Source organism: Vulpes vulpes, chromosome 2, assembly GCF_048418805.1.
Source record: "Vulpes vulpes isolate BD-2025 chromosome 2, VulVul3, whole genome shotgun sequence".
NCBI classification, from domain to species: Eukaryota; Metazoa; Chordata; class Mammalia; order Carnivora; family Canidae; genus Vulpes; species Vulpes vulpes.
Genome location: NC_132781.1, coordinates 70,959,889 through 70,987,443, shown reverse-complemented (window position 1 = coordinate 70,987,443; position 27,555 = coordinate 70,959,889). Strand labels below are relative to the sequence as shown.

Below are 27,555 nucleotides of genomic sequence, written 5' to 3'. Positions count from 1 at the left end.
CATGCCCTGGGCCGAAGGGTAGACACTCAACCACTGAGCCAACCCAGGCGTCCCACATTTATGCTTCATTGAATACAAACAGTAGTAGGTTTCTTTACCACAAAGCTCCAAAACTTTTAAATATTAATACTGTCAATACTAATTGACACTAATTAACATTGATAGATGTTTTGTAACCTAATCATTTATCAGTGTGAAAAGTATACATATGTGGACAGAATCTTGCAGACTCAAATTTTCAGGGCTTATTTGGTTGCAATATATTGAGCATTTTTATTACTAATGCAATTATAAAAATGGAGAGAATTTGTATGCAGTATTCACAGAGCGATTTGTCCACATTATCTCCTTGCTCTCCAAAGCCTCCTTCACAGAATCCATACCTTTGCTCATTTCGTCTGTCAGGACTAGAGTCCCAACAACAAACAGGTGGAACATTCAAAAAGGGTTCGCTTACAGTGTTCTTGGCGGAGCAAAGGTGAACTGGAGGGATTGAGTAGGAAGCCACTGCTAGTAACAGGTGGACCGGCTCCCAGCCCCAAGCCTGTGGGTTGATGGATCAGAGGAGTGACTAAAAATTGGAAGCGGATGTCTTTGAAAGGAAAGTTGACCCACAGACAAGAGACTCAGCCTAGCATCACGCAACTTTTCAGAAAGAGATCTAGGGGAATAAATACCCTGACCTCACTCCCCCTCCTCCTTCCATTCACTTGCCCACCCTCCCATTGGACAAACCAGTGGAAGCCAGAGAAGTGGGGTGCTCTGGATAACACCCTGGTAAGTTCGCTGTGTAGGGCAGAGCAGGATGGAGGCGGAGGGTAAATGGCCTTGAACCAATAATTGGAAAGTACCCAGCATAGCTCGAAGCTTTGCACTCCCCTTCTCTCATCCCTCTGCCTTTTCCCATCTTCTTCTCTCTCCTCTCCCTGCTCCTCCCCTCCCTGCTTCCGTTCCCACACCCCATTCCCACTGCTCTGCTCTCAACTTCTCCCTTTTTCTAGTGGATTTCTTTTTTGGTCCCATTAAAGATTAAAGAACTGTCTTTCATGATTCATTCCTTCTCTCCTCCCCGTTTTGTAGTCCTGTGAGCTTCAAACTTGTAAAATAAAGGAACACTTCTTACCCCCTATGAAAGCAGAGATGAGAAAAGAAAAAGAGGAGATTCTCTGTAAGAAGTAGTATTCAGTTTCCCCTCCTCAAGGGTCCTTTGAGTGAATGCATCCTGGAATGTGAGGCACCTCCTTTATGACTTTCTGGGGAATTTCTGTGGGCTTTTGAGGAAAGAACACCTCTGGATCACATTCTTGGAAATCAATTAAATGAGATGCAATCCAAACTGGAGGTCCTAAAGACGAGGGTTAGTGAGGTAGAAGATCGAGTGAGTGACATGGAAGACAAGTTGATGGCAAGGAAGGAAGCTGAGGAAAAAAGAGAAAAACAATTAAAAGATCATTAGGAAAGGTTAAGGGAAATAAATGACAGCCTCAGAAGGAAAAATCTACATTTAATAGGGGTTAATTGGGGTTCCCGAGGGCGTCAAAAGGGCAGAGGTCCAGAGAGTGTATTTGAACAAATCATAGCTGAGAACTTCCCTAACTTAGGAAGGGAAACAGGCATTCAGATCCAGAAGATAGAGAGATCGCCACTAAAATCAGTAAAAACTGTTCAACACCCTGACATTTAATAGTGAAACCTGCAAATTCCAAAGATATTATCTGCATCTCTGCCATGGGGAGGAGCGTTCTTTTCATTATCAATAATACTGTCCACCCACTGTGTGTTTGGCATCACTGCAGACAGCAAGTATACACAAATAAGTGGATTAGGATGCCTATTTTAGTTTGAAAAAGCAAACTATATTTCCATGTTTGTTAAGGAACGAATGATTCCCCGTCAACCTCTATGCCTGCAGTCAGGCCAGAAGAGAGAAGCCAAACAGGCAAAGAATCTTGATGGCTTCTAATTCAGAAATGAATTCAGGCCACTTATATACTGGTGAAATCATAGAATAAATTTTATGTGGTGATAAAGAGTAGATTACATTTAATTAGAGAATGTAAGCCTCTAAAGTCAGAATTTCATGAAGAGGTTCATTACAAACTAGCTGGAATAGTTTCATGAAGATAAGATTTAATACAAAGCATAACTTGTATAAAAGAGGTAAAAGTTGTGCACAAAGGGGCCTTTACGCCGGCAATGAAAGAGAGGGCGGAGGGAGAGAGAAAAACTGGTAGGTAGTGGCATAGATGGATGGATGGACAAGATGGATAGAAGGAAAGGCAGGTTCAAAGATCAACAGTTGGGCAGCCCCGGTGGCGCAGCGGTTTAGCTCTGCCTGTAGCCCAGGGCGTGATCCTGAAGACCCTGGATCAAGTCCCACGTCAGGCTCTCTGTATGATGCCTGCTTCTCCCTCTGCCTGTGTCTCTGCCTCTCATGTCTCTATGAATAAAAAAATAAAAAAAAAAAACAAAGATCAACAGTTGGATGAATAGAAAGATAGGTAGATTGATCTTCAAATTAATTTTTATGAATCTTTTCCAGCTCTTCTTGAAAACCAGCAAATTAGTTCAGAGCTCAGGCACCTCAAACATATCCTATTTTCTCACCTTAATTACTACTTACTGAAATATATAGTCTCTGGCTTTAGCTTGATCTCTAGATTACACTCAGATTTTCAAAAAGGAATTTATATTTTCTATGTTGCATACTTTTAAAGAGCTTATTGTGCTCTCTTCGGTAGCACATATACTAAAGAGCTTATTGCACTTTCCAAACCCTCCAGTCTTTTTCAATTTAAAATTCTTTGAAATTACAGTTTTGAATAGCTTCCATATTTCTCTGTATAGGATGTGAAGTATGCTTCCTACTTCATTACCTGGTTCAACTATTATATGAAAAAGAAAAGCCTGAATTGTCGCTGGAAAATAGTCTTTCTATTTCTAGCAAACTGAAGAGTCTTGTGTTTTGTTTGTTCACAAGCTACTGACAGATTTCGAGATAAGTTGAGTTTTTCCTGCATTTTTTTAAAGAAGGATGTGAAGATCCAGAATTGTTGTGATTTTACACTATAAAATAAGCCAGTTATTTGCCTAGGAAGACTGAGTTGAGTCCTATTACCCGGATTTTAATTTCTCCACTCTTTTAATCTCCATAGAGCTAATATGGAATGAAATAAATAGCTTCTTAATTTTTCAGAGATTGGTAGGGTTTCTAGGACTTCAGGCTGATTTAACCTATTTTGGACTGTAAGATAAAAACATTCTATTTTTTATATATCTTTTGGACTCTGACTTATAGCAAAATAGCATAACTAGGTATTTCAAAAAAATGACAGCTAAACACTTAAACACTATGAAAAACTCCTTCATGGATTGTTTTGGCACTCGATTAATGTTTGATGTAATAAATCTCATAAAATGTCAAAACATTGCAAAGAAAATTGTTTTTCCATGTGTCAGAATTTGAAATGTAAATAGAATCCATCTCTGTCATAATTATTATCCTTAACTAAAGCTACAGGGTTTCCCCTCCCCTATTCAAGTCCTAGATATAATCCCACCATTTCAATACAGGCATTAATTTACTAATCGTCACAGAACTCATAAGATTTCTCAGTGTGCATCTGTTTATTTCTAAGAAGTAACTTCAGTAGAATTTAGTGAAAGAAATGGTTGAGACAGACATTTTCATTAGATCTGTAAGCCACGATACACCGAGTAACATTATTTCAGCCCTTTGCACAGAAGACTTGAGACAGATTCAAGGTATGCATATATCTGTTGTCTAGAAGTAAGATAATTGTGGTCCATGAGTACTGTGATGAGAGAAATAAATAGAGCAATCAGACAATAGAGTAGCCCCTGGATGCCACTGGAAAGAATATGGTTAGGGAGAGCCTGCTGTGGAAAGGCAAACTTTGATCTGAGCCATGAATGTTGAGGTCACAGCGGCTGTTGGAGAATCCAGTTAATGGCACCACCATGGAGTGCCTCTCTTTCCTTCCCCTCCTGCAGCCAATCAGATAGTAGGCCTGTCAGTGTACTTATATTCCTCTCCCAAATCAGGCCACTTTTCACCATCCTCCACTGCCACTACTCTAATCTATAATGTCTTCTGCTCCCAGAGCCTCTTAGCAAATTCCCTTTCAGCCACCCCTGAACCCTCTAATCCATTTTCCTGAGTTGATTTCAAATACATCTCTGATTAGACCACTCCTGTTTAGACACTTTAGCACCTTCCCTTGGGCTGAGCGCACTTCCTAAAATCTTTATCATGACTTCCGAAGGGGACCGCTTCATCTGCCCCTTGCTCACCTCTCCAGTGGCCTGAATCCCAGTTAGAGCCCCCTTGGTGTAGTTCCCCTAGGACCCATGCCTCCCTCCTAAAAGTGTCCTCTCTGCTTAGATGCCAACCCAATTCCTTCTTTCGCATCCCATCTCAGATTCAATATTCTTCCACAGAAAAGCATTTCCTAAGCTCTTCCGTAACTTCAGACACTAGGTTAAGATACCCTAAAACTTGGGTTCCGTTTTCCACTCAAGAAAATTAAAATGAAATAATTCTTCAGTTAATTGATTAAAAACCTTTTCCATTGCTAGTATGTAAGCTCCTTTTTATTGGCTACCATTTTATTCAGCATTGTAGTCCCATGCTGTTAGAAATTCACATGTTAATTAAAGAACAAATGAACGTATACACTGAATAAATGCTGAAATTCTAGAAACAGAGACATTCATCCTGTTATTTATTTATTTAATGATTTTATTTAGGGGATGCCTGGGTGGTTCAACGGTTGAGCGTCTGCCTTTGATTCAGGGCATGACCCTGGTGTCCCAGGATTGAGTCCCATATTGGGCTCCAAGAGAGGAATCTGCTTCTCCCTCTGCCTATGTCTCTGCCTCTCTCTGTGTGCCTCTCATGAATAAATAAATAAAATTTAAAGATTTTATTTAGAGCAGAGAGAGAGTGAAAGCCTGAGGGGGCTGGGGAGGGCACAGAGGGAGAAGCAGATGCTTAACCCATTGAGCCACCCAAGTGCCCCCATCCTGTTTTTTAAAGTAAGATACAATATCTATTTTTACCATGTACACATACACAATTTATACTGGGTAGGTATCAATATTAAATTCTGAAGGTAGAAAAGTGTGTTTTTTTTTTCTTTCTGTTGCACCTGCAGTATCTCATCTTCTCGAACCATGGTTATTCAGGTTGTTACTTTCTGTTCCCTTCCCACCCTATTTTCCAGCTATTTATTCCCCTCTACTATATTCCCATAATACATCATGATACATTTCTGTTATTAAAATTGCACTGTCGTGTTACTGTTATCAGCCTTTATGCCCCTACCCTCACCCCAATCCCAAAGGTAGAATGGAAGCTTCATGAGTACAAGAGCTATATAATGTTCTTTTCTATTTCCTTAGGAAATAACAAGTGTCCAGATGATTGTTGAATGAATGAAAGATTCTTATTATGATTTCTTAAGTTTTAAGAGGAAGAGAGGATCAGGATAATAGTTACATCAATTTTTATTTTACTTTAAAAACATACTTCTCACATTTTTATTATAAACCTTTTTATAACATAATTGCACTTCAGAGTTTTGTTTTTTCTTACCAACTTTCTTTTTGGTGAATATTGAGTTTCAGAGTTCTTTTGAGGACATAATTAGATTTATTCTTCATAAATAAGTGCTTCTTAAATGTTAAAATATAACTACTATTTTAAGATAATCCACCAGTAATTTTCATATTTGACTCAGTCTTATCACACTAGATCATCTGCTATTGATACATATATAGCAAGCACCATTATCCTTTATGTTGAGAACAGTTATATTTTGACTTATAAGTCATTTACATTTTTAACTTTTTGATTACTGTACATAAAGAAAAAGTTTAAATTTTAATATAAGGGAACTATATAGGCCTTCTTTTCCACCTCATCATATGTTCCACCCTAATATTATAATAACACATTTGAAAACTATGCTTATACAACTACACAGAAAAAAAAAAGAAATGGAATAACCGTATGAAAATACCAGCACTGTTATTTCTTATTTTTTCTCTGTCTGATAAACAATTTTGAGTGTCAAAGTATTCCCTGATAGATGTAACCAAAATCAATACTTGCATCCTTACTTTCAAAGATACTGTGTCAATAGAGAAAATATATAACTTAGTTTAGTAGAGCTCAAATGTTTTTCAACAAGTAAATCAAAAGACTTCAGAAGTCCTCATCTGCCCTGACATTTCTCACAGAGAAAATAATATGTGGAAATAAAGAAATAGAAGAAAACAATATAACAGCAACAACAACAAAGGTTATAGAACAATTATATAACACAATGATTAACAAAGTAAAACATGAAATTCTACACATATATTATTATAAGAATATCATAGATGGAAACTATAACAAATTACAGCACACTAAAATCATGCATTGATTGAAAGAACATCCTCTTGGAAAATTTTAGGAATTCTAGCTACTGGATATTCGTACACACAGTAAGAGTTTTTCAAAGTTACCAAGCACTTCTATCATGTGTTTAGACTTATTGAATGGAATACTGAATTTGAATGCTTAGCGAATACCAGCATCTCACTAATTTAATTAATGAATACCAAAATTTATAAATCATTCATTGATTACTAGGTTATCCATAAGCAGCCTTAAATTGTCTGTAAAATGAAAATGTATGGATTATAATCACATTTATGTCTGTGACCACTTAAAAGTACTTTCATGACCCATCAGTGGACCATGAATGCTACTTTAATGTACCTTGAATTTGTTTTGTACTTGAACATAAAAGCATTGAACCTTATAATGTATTCCATTTGGTTTTATAGGCATCTTAGCTATGTAGGCCTTGACCATATTTTACAAATTTATTGAAGTTAGTACGGGTGTTTTCTATTTTAAAGATTTCTAAAAAGTACTCATGTAGTAGATACTTCACTATATTCTTCTTATAGCATTTAAATAGTATAGAAAAAGATATTTCCTTTGATTCCCATCTTTCAGACTTCTGTGTGCTTAAATATATATAAAATAAACATAAAAATATCATGCTGTATGTATTGCATGTTTCATACATTAGCACGTTTATATGCTACTAATGTTTTGTATTTTTATTTCACAAATACCATGCTAATAGATATTAGCATATATTTTATATATATATATATAAACTTGCATTTATTTTAACTCAACAGAACATGTTGAAAATTGATGTTAAAAACATTGATCTCCTTTGTACTTTTAAACTGTTGTGCAATATTCCATGATATTTATATATATGAGCAGTTTTCTACGGTCGTAATCCATTTGTTTTCTCTTATTAGCAAACCAGAATGAACATGTTTGAACATTTCCTTTTAACATTTTTGGGATTATTTTATTTCTTATGGTTGGAAGTAGCAAGAGAAATAACTCAGTTATATAATCTTCACGTTTCAAAATTTATGGACACTGGTAATTTGTTCTACGTGGATGCTATACAAATATATATGCCCAGTGGTAATTTCTGAGGGTGATAGACATTTCCACAAATCCTAGCCAACATTTTGTTACTACATTTTTTTTGGCTTTTACTTTGGATTTTTCTACATACTTGAGGATATGATTATTAATGATATAGCTGTTCTAATCACCCTAATTTATGTATATAAATCTTTAAGCACTCAATCCTGCTACTAACATTTATTGAGCATCCCTTAGGAGATATTGGTAACCTATGTGAGTAAGAATCTTAGTCATGTTCCTTAGAGCTCTCTGAAGATTTTCGAGGAAGATACTCTTACAGAGAGGAATTTTCTCTGTGAGATCCTGAATTTTATATTGGACTGTGCTAAAAAAAAAGGGGGGGGGTTGCGGGGGGGGGAGAGGAGAAAAAAGTTTCCTAAACATGACAATGACAGTATTACACATTTAAGTTGTTATAGGGTAAAATATCCCTATCTCCTTTTACCCAAAGCTGACAAATTTATTCACATGAGCATGGGGTATTAGTCTCTATCTCTTTTAACATCTTTGGAAAGTTGACAATTTGATGTATTCTTAGAGAATATACTTGAAAGATAAGCATGTAGCTTCCGAAAAGGAAGATGCTAGAAACAGCAATAATTTGCTACCCAGTGCATTGGGATCAAAATCTCTTACTTAGTTAATAAGAAAATGAAAACCCTTTGAAAAGCAGGGATTGTATTTGGGATAAAATTTTCACAGAGCTTAGCAGCCTGTCAGTGTCCATTGTGTACTAAGTACTAAATTAGACACAATAGAAAATTTGTGCTTGCCTCTGAGAACTTGGAATATGGTTGGGGATTCACAACACAAATTCATCAACACAGGATTTGAAAACTCACAGAGAAAAATCACAGGGCAAACTTTAGAGTTGACCACTCAAATGGACGATTAAGGTGAGAACAATTTTCCGAAGTAAGATTCTTCAGCGGGGAGCTTCCAAAAGATAGAAACTTCAAGTTAGATATTACAGAAGAAAAAAATGATTAACAGGGAAATGCAGGGAATGTATCCCAGGTAAAGATGGAGTTTAATAATTACTTCTTGGCTTAATGATTATAATTCACATGCAAAAACAATTGTTCACAGAGACACTTTTTTAAGATCTCTTTCTCTTTATTCATTTTTCAAAATCGCAGTTGAAATCTGGAGAGACAGCTGCCAACATTGCTAGGGAATTGGCCGAACAAACAAGAAACCATTTGAATGCTGGAGATATCACCTACTCAGTCCGTGCCATGGACCAGCTGGTAGGCCTCCTAGATGTACAACTTCGGAACTTGACCCCAGGTGGAAAAGATAGTGCTGCACGAAGTTTGAACAAGGTAAGGACTTTGGTTTTATATATATATGTATATAACATATATATATAAAGTTGTGAGACTGCTCTGGTTAATTTTTCTCTTTCTATAAAATCATATCATTCTAAAAAGCATCACTAGTTACATTCAATCTGCTTCAGGATTTTATTGCAATGATGACCCAGTTTGGCCTCTAAACTACAGACACAATAAATGATCATCTCTCCTTATACATTTTGAATTTACAATTATATTTTATTTGCTGTGTACTATTTTGAATGCTAAATTCTGGCAAGGCCGATAAGAGCAAATGCAATTTATTTTGTTTCTTTTTTTCCTTTTGAACTTTTACATCAAAATAATTATAATAAAATAAATGTCTAATCAATAAGTAGAAGTTTAGAAAATAGCAATGAGAAAGGATATTAGCAATTCATTAAAGATGTTTCAAAAAGGAAATAATTTAACCTAATTAATATTACACGTAAAACTCATGGGACAAGTAGTTAGGTTTTAATTTGTATTTCCTTTTGATATTTAAATTACTCAGATTTTACTTCACTGTGTTAACACTTTAGAAGGTTTAATTGTATTTCAGCAAATTTGAATTGTAAATAATGAAAATAATTCCTTTTTTAAATTTCAGAGAAGAGACATTTTATATATTATTTATAAGTATACAATATATATTTGTATATTATATAAACATCTTATGTTTATTGTATACAACCTATATATTATGTAAGCACTTTATATAAGCATTTTATTTACATTAATATGTAAAGCATATTTTACATATTTATAAGGAATATATAACTTATTCCTTATAACATCCCATGGCAAATTAACTCCATGATGAAAAGATACTAGAATGACTAGCATCAAAAGACATGTGTTCCATGAAAGGTATTTGTGTAGAAGTGATGAGTTATTGAAACTGGATTTTAAGGCCTTGAATGTCCTGACAGTCCAACTCCTTTAAAAAGCAAGAATTCAAGAATTCGGCAGTAGCAGACTAAAGTCCTCTATGGAAGTCACCAAATGAACATTCTTCTTTAGAATGAAAAATACTTTTAGGAGAACGGTCTTTTCGTATGTTAAGTGTTTTTGCGTCTCATTACACTGAGAGTCTCACTGATCAAGATGGAAGAAATTTTTCAAATAACGATGGTTTGACACAGGAAAGCCTGACATTTTATCTGGCAAATACAGTTTTTCCTGCAATTTCATCCTCAGAAAACAGATTCAGCTTTATCTAGCAGATATAAATTATTATTAAAGTTTTTTCCATGCTGAGCATAAAGGAGTTATTTTTGTCACTTATGCCCCTGATAGAATCACAACCAAGTCCCTGATAAAATGTAATCCGCAGCTGCCTATGTAATCTGGACATGCTGAGATTTTAATGTGTTATTACCCAGGCTGACTGGATGCTATTAACGAATATTGCCGCCAGCTATTGTTATCCTAATGTACTGGAAGTAGTAATTTCTATTAATGTTACATATCCATAACATTACTTGTTATAGCAATACTTTGTATCTTTATTTAAAAACGGTGTTGATGTCTGACAGTATCAGGTAAAGCTGGCAATTAATGTCACATTCTAACTGGCTACAGCTAATCAGCTTGCCTACTCTGAATATCAAATAACTACATAATGGGCAAATTTCCATTTGTGAAGCTTTTTAATGCTTTCTTTTGTTTCCCATTTGGCTCTTTTCAATTGTTTATAGAATGTGGTTTGTCATATGTTAATTTGCATGATGGGGTGAGGAGATGGGAGGGCAAAGGTTACCCACGTGCTCACTGGCTTGCTCTCATTGCCTGTTCCCACTGTTCCCTGAAGCACTTATAACCCATCAGATTTGCAAAGTCAACTTGGTACAAATCAATTGAACTCCACATTGAAATTCTGAAGGGTTTAGAGTCCTGTGAAACCAAGATGCGAGTCAGTGATCCAAATGACAGCGCTGGCAATTTACTTGCACTCATTCCTCACTTTAATTCTTTAGAGGAGTAACTGCTCTATGCTCATTGAAGACTGCATGAATTAAAGTTGGGAGAGGATTAGCCACACAAAAGGCATCAGAGTAACTGCTTCTTAAACCTGGGTAATTTTCTCCTTCCACAAACAAGGCTACTGAAGGCAAAAAAAAAAAAAAAAAAAAAAAAAAAAGAGAAGAGGAAGGAAATCATAATTTAATTCATGAAATTTTGTGTCACTTATTTAAAGAGGGCATTTAAGCTTATTACTTATTTATTTCATCAGCAGAAAAAAATGTTTGGGATTGAATATGAGTTGTTATTAACCTTTTGCCCAGAAAAACATCACTCTGTTTGCAAGCAAATAAACAAAAACAGGCTTCTTATGCCACAGAAGTTTCTAAAATGTATAATGTTTTTTTTGTTTTGTTTTGTTTTGTTTTGTTTGTTTTTGGTGAAAACTGTGGAAAGGAATTATTCAAGACATAAAAGCAGTGATAAATCAGAAGATTAATCACATTCTTCTAATTAGAAGTTACTTATCTGTTGGTATTTTCCCCTTGGAACCAAATAATCGTAATGAATGGGCACATCTATATTTCTGATAAACAGAATTTCTTGTGTTTGAACATATGGTTTGTGGTGCATTTTAACCATCTACCTAATCTTTAAACCACAAACAATGCAGCTTCCAAATTTTTGACATAATTTACTTAACTTCATATGTCTTCATTTGTGGCTCATGAATGAACAACTAACCTTATGTAAAATGAATCATTTCAAATGACTGAAGTATAATGATTTTTACTAATTTCTACTAAATTTATTCCAAGATTTCCTGCCATCATTAACAACTTTCTCCCATCCAGTTTTTGCTTGGGTTATTCTGAAAAGGTGCTGGCGACTAGTTTTCAAGCCATTGCTTTACATTTTGCTGCTGCTTAGCTTTCATTCTCTTCTAGAAAGTAGTACACAACAAAATAAGGTGTTTTGTGTAGATGTGTTCTTTTATTTTTCTTGTTTTCTTCTGTCACTAACTTGTTTTTTCTATTCTGTGTTTAATCTGCTGTCTTAATGGATTCAGCTTCAGAAAAGAGAGCGCTCTTGCAGAGCCTATGTCCAGGTACTTTCTGCGTTTTTATAAATGTGTTAAGTTGTTGAATTGTCTGTTGGTGGTAGCATTTATGGGCATCTGATAGATAAATGATAATGTACCCTGTTGAGCTAAAGGGATTTCAGGGAGGGCATGAAGTGTGGGAATAGAGAGACTTATGTTGCAAGGGTATATGCTGAAAAGAAGTTTGGCAGTGCCCATGCTCTGTCATACAAGATGGACAGAGACCAACAAGGAGGTATAACTTTGCATGTGACCATTTTGATCATAATTAAAAGGTGAGTTGGGTGTCCTATATAAATCTCTGATTTCTGCATAGAGGTATGTATGAAAACATTTCATGAGTACATCGGGCCAGCTAATATTTGAGTAGCAGATCATTCAGAAATGACATTAAACCCAAGTCCTCTAAGACAAATAATAGTTCAGAATACTTTCATGCTTCTGTACCAAAATGTTCAACCCATGCTGTGACTGTCTTACTTTCCCACTCACTATAAACAGTTTAGTTCTGATATAAATGTAATTTTTCTCCTGTTAACATGTTGCAATTTGTTCCTAAGCAGGGTAGAAACATTCCTATGTTTATGGGTTCTGTGTGAAAAGAATCTCAGAAACAGTCTTTATAGTTATTTTTATAAGGGAGGAAGGCAGGAAAGCAGCTTAGAGGTGGAAAATTTTTCCTTTTCCCCCTCTAGGTTTTTTGGCTGGTCTAATAATTAAATTGACATAAGACAGATTAACAGTAGAAAAAAAAAAGATTCCAAATGTATTGGAGCACTCAAAACATGGGAGACTCATATGAAGCTTATATATCATCCGGAGCTAAGAATGGGATGGGGGCCCTGGACTTCACAAAAGAGGGAGGAAAATAATTTACATCAAACATATTAGATAGATAAGCTTAAATATGCATTTTACTTTATAAATAAATGAATGTGTATGAGAATCGTTCTGTTGTTTTTGTTTTTTGTTTATTCTCCTAAGGTTTTGGGAAATAGATAGATGATAGATAGATAGAGATGATAGATAGATAGATAGATAGATAGATAGATAGATAGATAAAACCTATCCTCGTAATATGTGCACTAGGTAGAGAAGTTGAAGTATTTTGCAGCAATGAAAGCTGAAGATAATTTTTGAGCAATATTAGGATTGTTTTTGATTGCTATCTATGCTATCCCCTTAATGGGGCCTTGGAGATAATTAGCCTTTTGGTATTTAAATCTATGAAATGCATGGTCATTCAAACATGAATCTCTGATGGAAAATTAATAGCAGTTTATTCAATGGCTGATTTCCTGGTGTTATAATTGACTGGCTGTGAATAAATGTTTCAGCTATTGACTAAACATCTGATAAGACCAAATACAAACAGAATATTTGTGAAGCAGAAATGCTCTGCTCACTAAGACATGGCATTACTTCTATTCGTTTTAATATAGATTATTACTCTATGAAATTCTAGAGCAAATAATACTTTAAACTTTATTTACTCTACTCAAATTTTAAAGACTTGTCTGATGTTCCGTGTTGTTTCTATGTTTGGAGAACATTCTGAGCTATTCTACGAAATGGGTATAAAATATACTGGGAGTACTTTATTAATTAAATTTAAAAAAATATAATTGCTTAGGTATCATGAGATTCTTTTAAAATGTGGCTTTTCCATGGGTACAAGCAGTGATTCTTCTAGGTTTGACTTTGGTTTGACTTTGACCACCAAATCCATTTAGCTTTTAATTATTTAGAGGTACGATGTCTAGTCTATGAATATCTGGTTCCATCTTTTACTCTTCTTCCTTCCTACATTTATTTATTCCACTGAAAAAGCACAATAAAATATGGACTATCATCTGTCAGCCATGATAACTGATAATGAATCTGTAGGGGAACAATTGAAAGGTGATTGCTTTGATTTTTTTAAAATAATATGTGAATCCCCCAATACTCATTATGCTTGCACATCCACAATTTTAACAAAAATCAAACAATTGGGTCCAATATTTGTTTCATTTAGTTTTAATTTAGGTGACACTAAAATCTCTGTTTACTATCAAAAGATAGAAATGAGTCATAGTAAAAAAAAAATTCATTACCATGTCTTGGGCAAAATAGATACCTTCATTTAAGAAGAGAGTGTTAAGTTTTATACCAGAGAAGACAAATAAGGCTTGTGTTACATATGTGTATTAAATAACTACTCTGATGTCCCGTATTAATAGAAGTTACCTTAAAGATGAAAATGAGTTAGCTGAGATCAGGAGAGAGAGGTCCGACCCAAAGTCACACACTAGCACCCATGGCACTAATGCCTCAAGTGCTTTCTCAACATCAACGATTTATTTTTAAGAATAAATGCAGTTATTAGGCACTAATTGTGTAGCCGTCACCCTGTGGCCCAGTTTGCATAAATTCTTATTTAATATCCACACTAATCCTATAATATAATTATTGCTATTTTTAACTTACAGTAGAGAAAATAAGGCCCAGGTGGAATTAAATGACCTTCACAAGATCATATGATAGTAATGGAGGGGGTCCTGAATTCAAAGCTAGGACTTCCTGACTCAGAAGCTCATGCTCCAAATCCCTAGGATACCACTGTTACAGAACGGACTTCAGTTTTGGTGTTAGGAGTCAGGATATACCTTCTGATTTATGTTTATTGATTTATTTTACTGTATGTCAGGGATAATATAGAGTAAAATAGTTTTATTTTTCTTTTTGTTTGAGATTGAGTTCAAATGGCTCTATAGCAATCATTTTGTACTGTTGACTAAGTGCAAATGCACACACAATTTACTTCAAGGTCCTTTTGTTTTCAGAGGACACTGTGATAAAAAAAAATGATCATATTAAGAGAGGGGAAGAGCAAATAGGAAATACAGTAACTCTGTTAAAGGAGTATCTGTCAAACTGTTCTCCAAAGTGACCACACCCTTTTACATTTCCAACCCGCAATGTAGGAAAGTTTCGTTCCTTCACATCCTCAGCAATGCCTGTTATTTTCTGTCTTTTTTGATTATAGCCATTCTGGTACAGGTGAATTGCTGAAATCCTTAACTCCAGTCCTGGAACTGGAGAAGAGGGGTGTGGGAGTGTAATCTGTGAACCAGGCAAATGTCATATGGCTCCAAAAAGAGATGTGTGGTTTTCATGAGACTCTGGGAGGAGATTGTGACCTCAAACCACTTAAGAACAACTGCTTTCATGTTCTTTAAATGTAAGCAGAACTTAAATTTACTTCTTTTTTTAAAATGACTTTATTTATTTATTCATGAGAGACACACAGAGAGAGGCAGAGACATAGGCAGAGGGAGAAGCAGTCTCCTTGCAGGGAGCCTGATGTGGGACTGGATCCCAGGACTCCAGGATCATGCCCTGGGGCCACCCAGGCATCCCTAAATTTACTTTTTTTTTTTCTCATTTTTAAAGCAGTAATGTTTGTTAGCATTGTTCTCTTCTTTAACAGGAAATATTAAGAATTACCAGCATTCATTTTTCATAGCTTTCAAAGCAAGACACTTTTCTAGTTAAGAAATATATATATATATATTTTTGAATTTTTGTCAGCAATTCCTTTTGCTCTCCAGATCTCAGAGGCAGCACATATTCCTTAGAGAGTCTGCAGTCGCATGACCTTGCTTAGTGGGAAATATAAGTACATGTAATTATCAATATGAATCTTTGAGTCATTCTTGGAATCTGCTATTACCTGCACAGTCAGGTTGAGAACTGATCAGAAAAAAAATTTCTAGATTGATGCAAATGAATACACACACACACACACACACACACACACATCCCTGGTTTCATTCCTTCCCTCCTTCCTCCTCCTACCTTCTTTCCTTCCTTTCTCTCCTCCTCCTCTGCTGAAGCTGCCATCACCACCTTCTTCTTCTTCTTCTTCCTCAAAGGTCTGTGTTCTTTAAAGCCTACAAAGTATTTGTGGGCACCTGGGTGACTCAGTTGCTTAAGGGTCTGCCTTTGGCTCAGGTCATGATCTGAGGATCCTGGGACTGAGTCCGAGTGTTGGGCCCCCTGCTCTGCGGGGAGTCCGCTTCTCCCTCTGCCCTTCCCCACTGCTCATGCTCTCGCTCTCTCTCTCTCTCCCTCTTCTCTCTCTCTCAAATACTTAAAAAAATCTTTAAATTTTTTTAAAAGCCTACAAATTATTTGAAACAAACCATCTGTTTATTTCAATTCAGAACTATGATTTGCTCATTACTTACTTACTTTTTTTTTTGCCTTAATTATCCACTAGATATCTCTATCCTAGGCGCTAGCAGTGCAAAAACAGTATCTGTCTTCGACTGTGAAAAAAACCCACATAATAGTTAACAACAAAAACATTCATAAATTAATAGTTGAGCATGGGGCCCGATAACATTATCAGCGCTGAGAATACAGCAATGCACGTAACAGGCAAAATCCTGCTCTCCCTCCCAGGGTAAGATTTCTAGGGGCAGAATAGAAACAATACAGTATGGGTGTGAAAAATCTGGCAAGTGAGACAATGATAAATACTAAGGAGAAAAAGAAAGCAAGAAATGCATCACTGAAGTGACATTGGAACAAAACAGTGAAGGAAGAGGAGGAGTGAGCTATGTAGGTATTCCAGAAAAAAACACTGTAGCAGAGTGACAGAGAGTTTCCAAAGTAGAAATATGCCCATGGTCCAGATGTCCAGAGCAACTGGTGTGTTGCAGAAGAGAAGATGGTCATGGGGCATGAGTCTGAGGGGTGTTAAGGGCCCAGATCTGCTAGACCATTGTAAGGATGCTGGCTTTTATTCAGAGAGACACAGTAAACCACTGTAGGTTTCTGAGCAGAGCGATGACATGAGCTAATGTGTTTTAAGAGTGAAAAAGTAGATTATTGCAGGAAAACTAAGGGCTGAAGCAGGGTGACCAAGGATAATAATGGTCAAATAGAGTATGGGTATGAGATCTTGGGATAACTACTCAGGTTCACGATTTTGTTTGTTTTGTTTTGTTTTGTTTGTTTTAAGTATAACAAACAGGACTTGCTAGGAGTTGTATGTGAAACCTCAGAGGAAGAGGAGTCCAAATGACAGTGCTTTATGTGAGCAACTGGAAGGATGAAGGAAGTCACTATTTATTGAGATTGTCTGTGACCAAGTTGGGACAAGCACAAAAAGAACTTCAACTTTGGGGCATGTCCACTTTGCGATTCTTATGAGGTGTGCAATGCAGATGTTACATATTCAGTCAGATATACAAGCGTGAAGGTCAGCTCGGAGGTCAGGCTAGAAAGAGACATTGGGTGATGTTTCACTTCAAGTGACATTCACAGCCAGTGTGCTGGATGAATTCATCAAGGCAATGAACATAGGAAGAGAAGAGAAAAGAATCTAGGAAAAAAGAAAGAAAAGAATCTAGGATGAGCCCCAGGACACTGTTATACTCCCAAGATGTCAGGGAGGCCAAAGAACAACTTGAAGGAACAGAAAAGACCTGCAGAGCATGGTGTTCAGAAATCAGCTCGGGTTCTTTTTTACACAGAGGAGGAAGTAATGTCAAGGGCTGCTGAGTCTGCTCAGAAGTGCCAATGCAGCTTCTCAAGGATTCAAAGTAACGTCAGCTTTTGATTAATTAACAACGAAAAAAAATCCCAGACCCCTTATATCTATATTATGATATGTACTATCTAAATAAACATTTTTACCTATTCCTTTCATTTTTTTTTCCTCTCTAACGCAGACTTTCTGTGAGCCAAAGTTGCTACTTGCACCTTTGACAAAGTGCAAATTGAATTATGCCCGTTTTACTTGTCTGCCTTTGGTGCATAAGACAAGGAGGATTCTAACCTCCATTTATACTGCTAGGAAGAAATTAATGAGTATTTTCAAGTTCCTTGTTTGGTCACTTAATTGGCTGTGTGACAAAGAGCTCCGCGGTGCATGTCAAACAACTTTCGGAGGCCTCTGATGATTTGTGCTTTGCTTGACTTGTGATACTATTCTGTGTGGCCTGTCAGGCTGGATATCCTTGTTAAAGTGGCTAGAATAAATTGGCTAGTGGTGTGCATACAATGTAGTATATTAACTACAGCAACAGGGAGTACTTTTAGCAGCTCTTTCAAGAGATTTCGATGTTTGCCCATAAGCATCAAAGCCAACCCAAACTTTCATTTAATATAATTAAAAGGACATCTGAAAGTAGTTTGAATCACAGCAGGTTCTTGAGGTTTGGTAACCCTTTGTTAAAACCCTGTGAACTTAATATATTTCACAGCTTGATAAATCTGCACTTGATTTGTGTCAGTAAGAGAGAAAATATAAATCTGCACCCTGCGTGTTTCTCGTGCCCTGAACCTATTGCTGAAAGACACCGAGATCAAAGAAAGTGACTTCCATCTACAAAACCAGAGTAGTTTTCTTTAGATGAAGAAGTCGTAAGGATTCTGTCCTGTAAGGTGAAGTCATTAAATGCTGTCATAAAGCAATCATTGAATCAGAAGACAGTAAAACCATATGTAATGTATGCAGAGTAAATTATACAGGTTATTATTTAATGCGGACAGGTCAGTTCATAAATCTAATAATTAAAAAAGCCTCCAAAGGATGATGGCAGATGTTGATGACGGAGATCCTACTCTGACGTGCAAAGAACATGATCCTGGGAATCTCTCAAAATTCCTGTGGTGAATGTATCAGGCCAACCAGTGATGGCTGCCTTACTGAGTCATTTCCGACTCTTCCATTTTGCACATTTCCTATAAATAAACAAAATATTCCAGCTGCTCTTTGTATATACATGGTTTATGAATGCTTCAGGAAGTAATCCTTATGAGGCTTAAAAAAAACCTTCTGTTTTTAAATAAAATATTTTCCTCTAAAACAAAAATATTTTCCCACTTCTTTTCACCAAGATGTAGCCTGTCTTGTAATTTTTTAATCAAAGCCCGGGTCACTACTTAATTGTAAAATTGTTAGTTTAAAGCCTTTCTAATGCATCACTGCTCTCTGAAATGCTTACCTGAAGAAAAGTTTTCGAATATATAGAAAATAAATAGATATTATTTCTGTGCAAACACAAAAAGAATGAACATCAATTTACTTTGTTATTGCTTTAACATCTTTATGATCACATAAGCTAACCAGAAGGAAAAAGATATTAAAAATAACATTACAGATTTAAGATCCTACTTTGTAAAGTTATCATTGCCTTTTCTGGTGCAGGTCAGAAAAGAAATAGAAGTTTTAAGGTGTAATTTGCAGTAAAGTAGTTGCCTGATGACTTGGAACCAAACAAATGATTTTTTAGTACTGCTCCCAACAGAGTTATAATTTTGATATTTTCCTTTATCTAATGTATGAATTTTATACAGCTGGTAGTAACAAAAACTTAGCTGGGTGGCTTAAACAAACCAGGGCTTTATTCATGTGCATAAAAAAGAAATGCAGATGATGTAGTCCAGGATTAGCATGAAAATTTCACATTAGAGATGGAGGCTTTTTCTATTCTATTATCTTTAGCACATGGACTTCCATCCTCAAAATGAGCCGATGGCTACTAGGTTCCAATCATCACTTCATGCAAAGCTCTGCACAGGAAGAAGGAGAAGGACAAGTAACTAAACGATTCAGTGTCCAGTGAGTCTATGTCTAAGTCAAAGAATGTTATTGGGCAGCTAGCATTCTTAGAGGCAACCAAAAACACTTTTTTTCCCTCATGTAGTGGTATTTGTTGATATCTTCATCCAGTTTTTTTTTAAGATTTTATTTATTTATACATGAGACAGAAAGAAGGCAGAGACGTAGGCAGAGGGAGCCTTGTGTGGGATCACACCCTGAGCCGAAGGCAGACACTAAACCGCTGAGCCAACCAGGCGTCCCCCAGTCCCCCATTTTTGATATAATAAGCTACCATAGATTTATGACAATAAAGGGTTACTTTTGCACCCTAACTACAGATTAAAATTCTCTTTTGATCATTTTGTTAGTGACAGTCTTGGGCAATCATTTTGTTAAAAAAAGTTATTTCCAATCCTTTTCAGATAGCATTTTTCTTCTTCTTAAGTAGTAGTAGTAGTGGTAGTGGTAGTTGTTGTTGTTTTTAATAGCTAATAGCTAATATAGGCACATGATTTAAATTTCAAAAAGTAGGAATAATAGAAATATCTTCTCGCCATGGCTTTGACGTTGCTAACTTCAGGGTGTGCCGCTCACCCTGTGTAGTTGGGAGGTGCCTCCTGGAGTTGTGTAGTAACAATCCTCCCTTCCCTTCCTCTCCCCAGACATTCAGCTGTCCTTCAAAGCAATCACTATTAGTAGCCTCTTCAATTTCCTACCAGAGAAGACTATTTTTATTCTTATCCATGTTTTTATATTATGTTTTTTCATAAACCTTATCATACAATCACAAAACATTATTGTTCTCTCTGCTTACAGTAAGGACTTTGGGAGTAGCATTGCTCCATTGAAAGGGCTAAATGTGCAGAGAGAATCACAAGGTAGCCTTGTATCATGGTTCACATAAACGAAACAACGTCACTCGTCATCAGTAGGAAGTGGGTTGAATAAACTGGTACACCGAATAGTGGAATAGAATACTACTTAAGCCACAGAAGGAATGAGGTAGATGTTGCATTGATTTAGAAAGGTGGGTGTAGTGTATTAGAGGACAAAACCAACAGGCAAGCAAAACCCAACAGATAACAGCATTATTATAGTGACCACATTTGTTGGTATGTACATGTAGATATTTGCAAGTCTGGAGGGACCCACAACAAATTGTCGGAGTGATTTCTACTTTGGGTGAGGTTGGTGGTGGTGTCCCATAAACAGACTTTCAGGTTTTAATTTATATGCTTCTGTATTAAACAATACTGTTTTCAGGCATGTACCTTTTGTTTTTAAATAATATGCATTATTTTATGAATTTATATGTCCTACTTCAAAGTAAAAATTCATAAAACTCCATTGATTGTCCCTCAAGAACTGCTTCTCTGTGATTTTTTTTTCTCTTTATTTCACAAGCATTCTATCAGTTGTCAGGGGAAAAAAATATCTAGAGTCATTATTATTTCAAGAAGGGCGTTGGGGATATTTTTATGGTCGAGTTCATTTTGAAAGCAATGGAAAGTCTCCTCCTTTACCTTCTGTGGTACCACACTCTTCTGGCTCTGTCTTCTTCAATCTGTGGTGTTGACTCTTTTTTCTATATTTTCTCCTCTATCCTGAGTGTTTCTGGGCCATTGATTCTTCTTCTACCACTCAATTTGCGTAATGTCAGACATTCCAATGGCTTGCTTCTTTTTTTTTAAAGATTTTATTTATTTATTCATGAAAGACACACAGTGAGAGAGAGGCAGAGTCACGGGCAGAGTCTTTCTGCAGTAGCCAGAAAGAAATCATCTGCTTAAGTGTTCAGTTCTAGGGAGCCTGATGTGGGACTTGATCCTAGGACCCCAGCATCACGCCCTGAGCCTAAGGCAGATGCTCAATGGCTGAGCCACCCAGGCATCCCCAATGGCTTGCCTCTTATTTAATTACATGACGCCTAAACCTATGTCAAAAAGAGATGTTGAGGGTTGTCTGGGTGGCTCAGCTTTTGAGCATCTGCCTTAGGCTCAGGGTGTGATCCCGGAATCTAGGATCCAGTTCCACATTGGGCTTCCAGTGGAGAGCCTGCTTCTCCATCTGCCTATGTCTCTGCCTCTCTCTCTCTGTGAGTCTCTCATGAATAAATAAATAAATCTAAAACAACAACAACAAAAACAGATGTTGAGTAGTAAGCTACAGCTAAAATGGTAACAACATGCCCCAAATATGCCACATTGGAATATTGATTCTTTTGGGCTGAAAGGAACAAATGCTCTAAATTAACCCTTCTATTCCATTAGTTTCCCCTATATTTTTTCTAGTTATCTTCCCACAGCATACTCTTTTTGAAAGCTTAAACCCTTTTCCTTTATCTTGTCACTTTTTCACAAATGAAGAAGTATTGTTTGTTTGTTTGTTTATTTAAAGATTTTATTTATTTACTCATGAGAGACACACAAAGAGAGGCAGAGACACAGGCAGAGGGAGAAGCAGGCTCCATGCAGGGAGCCCAACGTGGGACTTGATCCTGGATCTCCAGGATCACGCCCTGGACTGAAGGCGGCACTAAACCGCTGAGCCACCCTGGCTGGCCCTTGTTCTTTTATTTAAAAAAATTATATTATTAACATAAAATACTAGATAAAATTTATCTCATGTCAGTTTAATCCTCAGCGCTTGGCATTAAACTGGTATATACTCTAAGAGGGTAGACTAGAGGGAAGGTTTTTCCTCCCTTGCCAGGCTTCCATAGACCTCTTAAATTGATTCCATTCAAGTACTTTGCACTCAGAATGGGTACCCTTTACCTTTTAATGAACAAAAATCGGTTTCTCTTTATTTCCATCTTAAATGAGTGCCACCACATTGCCTACGCTCAGATTCCATGCACTGCACTCCTTTATTTCCCTTACCAACTAACTTTAATTAATCAACCAATTTTGAAAAATACCTGTGGAATCTCTACTTTCCTTTATCCGCAGAGTCAGAATGTATGGATTTGAACCCTAGTTCTGCCCTAGCTTAGTTAATTAACCTTTAGCAAGTTATTTCACTTCTCTGAGTCTCTGCTTTCTCGCTGCAAGATGAGGATCATATTCGTTTCTGCCTCATTGGGTTATTGTCAGAATTAAAGGAGTTGACGCGTAAAGCATTCAGATGAGAGTTTGGAGCATAGTAAATATTTTCTTAAACATTATTTATTTGGAAGAGAAAGAGAGAATGAGTGGGAGGGGCAGAGGGAGAAGAAGAGAGAATCTGAAGCAGATTCTATGCTCAGCGCAGGGCCTGCTGTGGGGGGCTCAGTCTCACAACCCTGAGATCATGACCTGAGCAGAAACCAAGAGTCAGGTGCTTAACTGACTGCACCACCTCCAATACTCAATAAGTATCAGCCATTATAATTTATATCACTCCTCTACTTTTTCATGGACTTCTTGCTGCTTTTAGGAAGAATCGTACATATCAAACATGTTATGCAAACTTTTTTGGAAACTAGCCTTCACTCACTTTCCTGCCACTGAACCACTGGCACTCTGCTCTGCCATGGGAAATCTTGTCAGTTCCTTGGAGGTGTCTGTTTTGTCTGATTGGTCAATATTGAATTTGAGCTTGAAATTTTACTTCATGGAGCCTTTTCAATACAGCGCTTAAACCCTGTGTTGCCACTATCATAATGTTTGCCATGTTTCTACTTGTTTAATAGTCTGGCATTACCATATTGTCATCACTTTTAAGGACAGGAAAGTATCTGTCTTTCTTGCCTCACCCAGTACTTAGTTAATATTTGTTGAATAACTGTTGAGTTAGCAAGAAGTTTAAGTCCAGTTTATAGCTCTATTTAATTCCTGTAACTCAATATAGATTTATTTGACAGCATTCAATCATTTAATTCTAATTGAGATTTTTTAAATAGTACAATAAATTGCAGTTTGCTAAAAACAGTACATTTTTTTAAGCAACAAGGGATCTCTTAAAGAGGCAGAATCTTTTCTATGAAATTTTAGTTTCATCTTGTACTACTGTTCAGGCCTCTTATCACTATATTAAGGTCAGTTGTGTTATATAATCTAATTTTAATTAAGACTTGAAAATGCCAACACTTCACTGTAATATAAAAGGGAGTCCAGAGATTAGTAGTTTTTATATGCTTAATAACATTAAATGACAGTGATTATAAAAAGAACTTTAGGTTATTGATCAGATGTGTAAATATCAGTCCCTGAACTTGACTTCTAATTTAAAAAAGAACAAAAAACAGTAAGTTCAAAACTGTTTGGAAGACTCCTCTAACATTTGATCTTTAAAATTTTGATTTGAATCTATATATAAATGTATGTTAGAGTACAATGTGCCCTATTCAGTAACAGTTTTAAGCTTTTGTTCCATTTTACTTTATTCTCAACTGATAACCTTCATATCAAGAAATCAAAAAGGAGGAATTAAAGAAAAGTTGTTTTATCTTTTCAAATTATAAATTAGTGTCAACTATATTATATATGTAATCATGTATTATATATTACATACGATATACTATAATATTACATATATACATATACATATATATGGTATATAATATGATATATTATATATAATATATACATATATATTTGGGTATATAATAACCCAAACTTCTATCATACTGAAGATCTTCTAAGATCTGACTGCTACTTACTACTTCTCCCACCATACTCATCTTTTTTTTTTTTTTTAAGATTTTATTTATTTATTCATGAGAGACAGAGAGAGTGAGAGAGAGAGAGAAAGAAGCAGAGAGATATAGGCAGAGGGGGAAGCAGGCTCCATGCAGGGAGCTCGATGTGGTACTCAATCCTGATATTCCAGGATCACGCCCTGAGCGGAAGGCAGACACCCAACTGCTGAGCTCCCCAAGCATCCCCATACTCTTCTTTTAACACTCTCTTTCCATGCACTACACACTCTCCTCATCCCAAACCCAATTACATTCCTTGCCTTAGAACCTGCTTTGTTTTGTGTTAGCGGTAACCTTGCTTATTGTGTCCTTTTGCCTTAAGTATCCTCATCATAATCAAGGAAAGTATATTCATCTTTTAGTGTCTAACTCAAAATTACACACCTTCTGGGATCTTTTCTTGATCTTTCTCTGTAAGAATTCATTTACTTTTTGTCCCATATGCTGTGAGTTTTTAGCTCTATTTTGTTCTTACCTTCTGCCTTGGAGTGTAGACAAATTGAAGGCTGACTCTGTTTTTCTTCTCTTTCCTCACCTCCTCCAACAGTGACTTCCCTAGTTCTTTGCATATCATACATACTTAATAGGACCTCATTGAATTGCATTGAAAGTGGGCTTTGGTACACTTAAAAACATTTTGGAAAGCTTTTTGTAGAATATATTATTGTTATGCCTAGTGGTTTGCATTTACTACAATAGCCCGTGGTTCTGCTTTTCTCCTTTTGAACTCTGATTGTCTTCTTAATTCCCTGTAATTCAGCCTGTCTCCGTGCCAAACCCTGTGATAACTGAGCACTTTATTCTCTCAGAACACCTCTTGGGAGACATGGAAAAAAGTTATAAAACTAGATGTTTTCATTTTATTACATTACAGATGTTTTTATTTATTTTATGTGTTTTATTACAGACATTTTCATTTCTATTACATATAAAGTCATTAATGATTTGATAGTAAAGGTAGGTGATCTTTGCCTAATGAACATTTTTTGAGTACCTAAACTGTCTCAAGGCAGTAAAATGGACTCTGGGAAAACACCAGTGAACATGGTCTCTCCCCTGAGAACATAGTAATCTAGTGAGAGAGCCAGACCATAAGTGTGGATAGTTCTAGTCAAGGTTTTTAAGTACGAAAATAGGAACCTATTATGGCAGTGAATCTCTAAATGATAATGATTCAGATATTGACAGTTACTAGTTTTTTTTTTCCATTTGTACATACATATTCTTTGCTCTTCTAAAACCAGTACTTTCAGAGATTTTTTTTTCCCTGCTGTCATGAAAATGGAGATGACTCACTGAAGTATGAATCTTCATTAGATGGCAATCATTCAGCAGAGTCATTGAACACATATATGCCAGGCAGAGTTTTGGGCACGTATAAATGACACAGAGTTGCCCCCTCATGAAACATAAATTTTTTGAGTGTGAGATCTGAGATAGCCATGTAGATAAATACATATTTTAGGTACTTTATACAATGACATGTGATACAAAGAAAACAAAACAGTAAACAGAGTTAAGGGTGGGGGCATTCTTCCTAGCTATGCTGATAATCTAAGACCATTTTTGTACCTGAGCTAAAACCTGAATGGCTTATGATTAGAAAACCTATCTTCAGAAAAACGCAGTGATGGTAAAGTTACATACCTTTTCACAAGCATTCATTCTATTTGGGTCTTTAATGATTTTCAAGTAAGGAAGGAGGAGTAACTAAATTCTCCAGGTGATTTTACTTAGCTAGTTTAAGATTTACGGTTCACCTAGGTGACATTAATAGATCTCTCATCTGGGATCCCTCGGTGGCTCAGCAGTCATCTGCTTTTGGCCCAGGGCATGATGCTGGAGATCCGGGATTGAGTCCCTACATCAGGCTCCCTGCATGGAGCCTGCTTCTCCCTCTGCCTGTGTCTCTGCTCCTCTCTCTCTCTCTCTCTGTGTCTCTCATGAATACAATCTTTTAAAAAATAGATCTCTCATCATTGATCCTAAGTATTTCACAAGCATATACTCTTGGAATAAAGACAAAGATGTTACTAGAGAAATAAATAGCTGGTGTCCCCCCAAATTTTCACAGTAGTTATAGCAAAGAAGTAAGTCCTCCCTTTTGAAATAGTATGATTATATACTTTATAATATCTTTTAATAACATACTATAACTATATGCTACAAGTAAAACTAGTAAAATGAATTTGCCTAAATTCACTAGTCCTACCACCAATGAATTTTATGATAAGAGGTCCAATAAAGTTTTGTAATGCAAATATATGTCCAGAAGGATATGATACGCTCATGATCCTGGTATGAATCCAAGTGACTTTTACACTTTTACACTTTATACATTTGATTTTTAGAAATAGTCAAAAGTCACTTTAGAGTCTAGCGATTAACTATATAAAGAGTGATATCGAATAGCAGAATGCCCCTGACTACCCCCAAATTGACACCTAATGAAATTTATTTTCTTGTGTAGTTCCCACTTTGTCGATTGGTTAGAAAACATAAGTATGTCCAAAGATGCACTGAAATTTAGTGACAACTAGAATGCAAATTTCCAACGCCATCTCCTATTCAGTTTCTAGTGTTTTGAAAAAGATAATAAAGTGAGTTGACATTTAGTTTCTCACAAGGACATTGGTGATTATATTCACTTTTCAGAAATATAGATTATTTCAGTCTGTATGCATCCAAACCATTAAGTGATTTTTGTTGTTTTTTTCCTCAGGGATCAAAGCACTTTTTTAATGTAAATACGGGACCAAGTGTATTTTCTTCCAACTTTATCATGTAAATTTTAGATCGGAAAAATATTTATAGCAGAAAAAGAGAATCAGTGAGAGCTGTTGGACCAACTGCCTCACTTTAGTCCAATTCATTGTATATTCCCTGTTCAACTTTGGTTCTAAGCATAGTTAAGCTCATTTCCTTGTAACCAAATAAAATGAAAATCAACTTGTCTTTAAAGAGATGCTGTCGAACTAAGAAAGGAATGCAAATAACTTGTTTGACAAAAAGAAAAATGAAAACCACACACACATACATAATGACCAGATGTCATCATTTGTGGGTAAAACAAACAAATGCAAAAATGTACAAAGAAAACAAAATAGAGATATTCTTTTGTCGTTAGAGAGTGGGACTACTTAATTGACCTCATTCAACTGGTAACAGGGACATGTCAGCAAATTTGGAAAGTTTAAGCAAACCGCATTAATTATAAAGCTATTAGGATTGACTTGGCCATGCTGTCTCAGTAGTAGAAAACCGGTCAGTTTTCTCAAACCTCTAAAACATACATTATGAATTATTTAATATACATGCTCCTGTACTGTCCTAATC

The 27,555-nt window shown here is 36.0% G+C and overlaps 1 protein-coding gene across 49 annotated transcripts in view; it reads left to right on the top strand.

Moving 5' to 3' along the window:
• Window positions 1–27,555, top strand: part of ADGRL3 (adhesion G protein-coupled receptor L3) — an 808,546-nt gene that overhangs the window by 660,229 nt on the left and 120,762 nt on the right. For 36 of the 49 annotated variants that reach the window (XM_072748903.1, XM_072748902.1, XM_072748901.1 and 33 more), the window contains 2 exons: window positions 8,674–8,859; window positions 11,906–11,944. In XM_072748903.1, the coding sequence (XP_072605004.1) occupies window positions 8,674–8,859; window positions 11,906–11,944 (225 nt within the window). The remainder of the gene's footprint in view (window positions 1–8,673; window positions 8,860–11,905; window positions 11,945–27,555) is intronic. The other 13 variants (XM_072748899.1, XM_072748906.1, XM_072748904.1 and 10 more) reach the window with 1 other exon arrangement.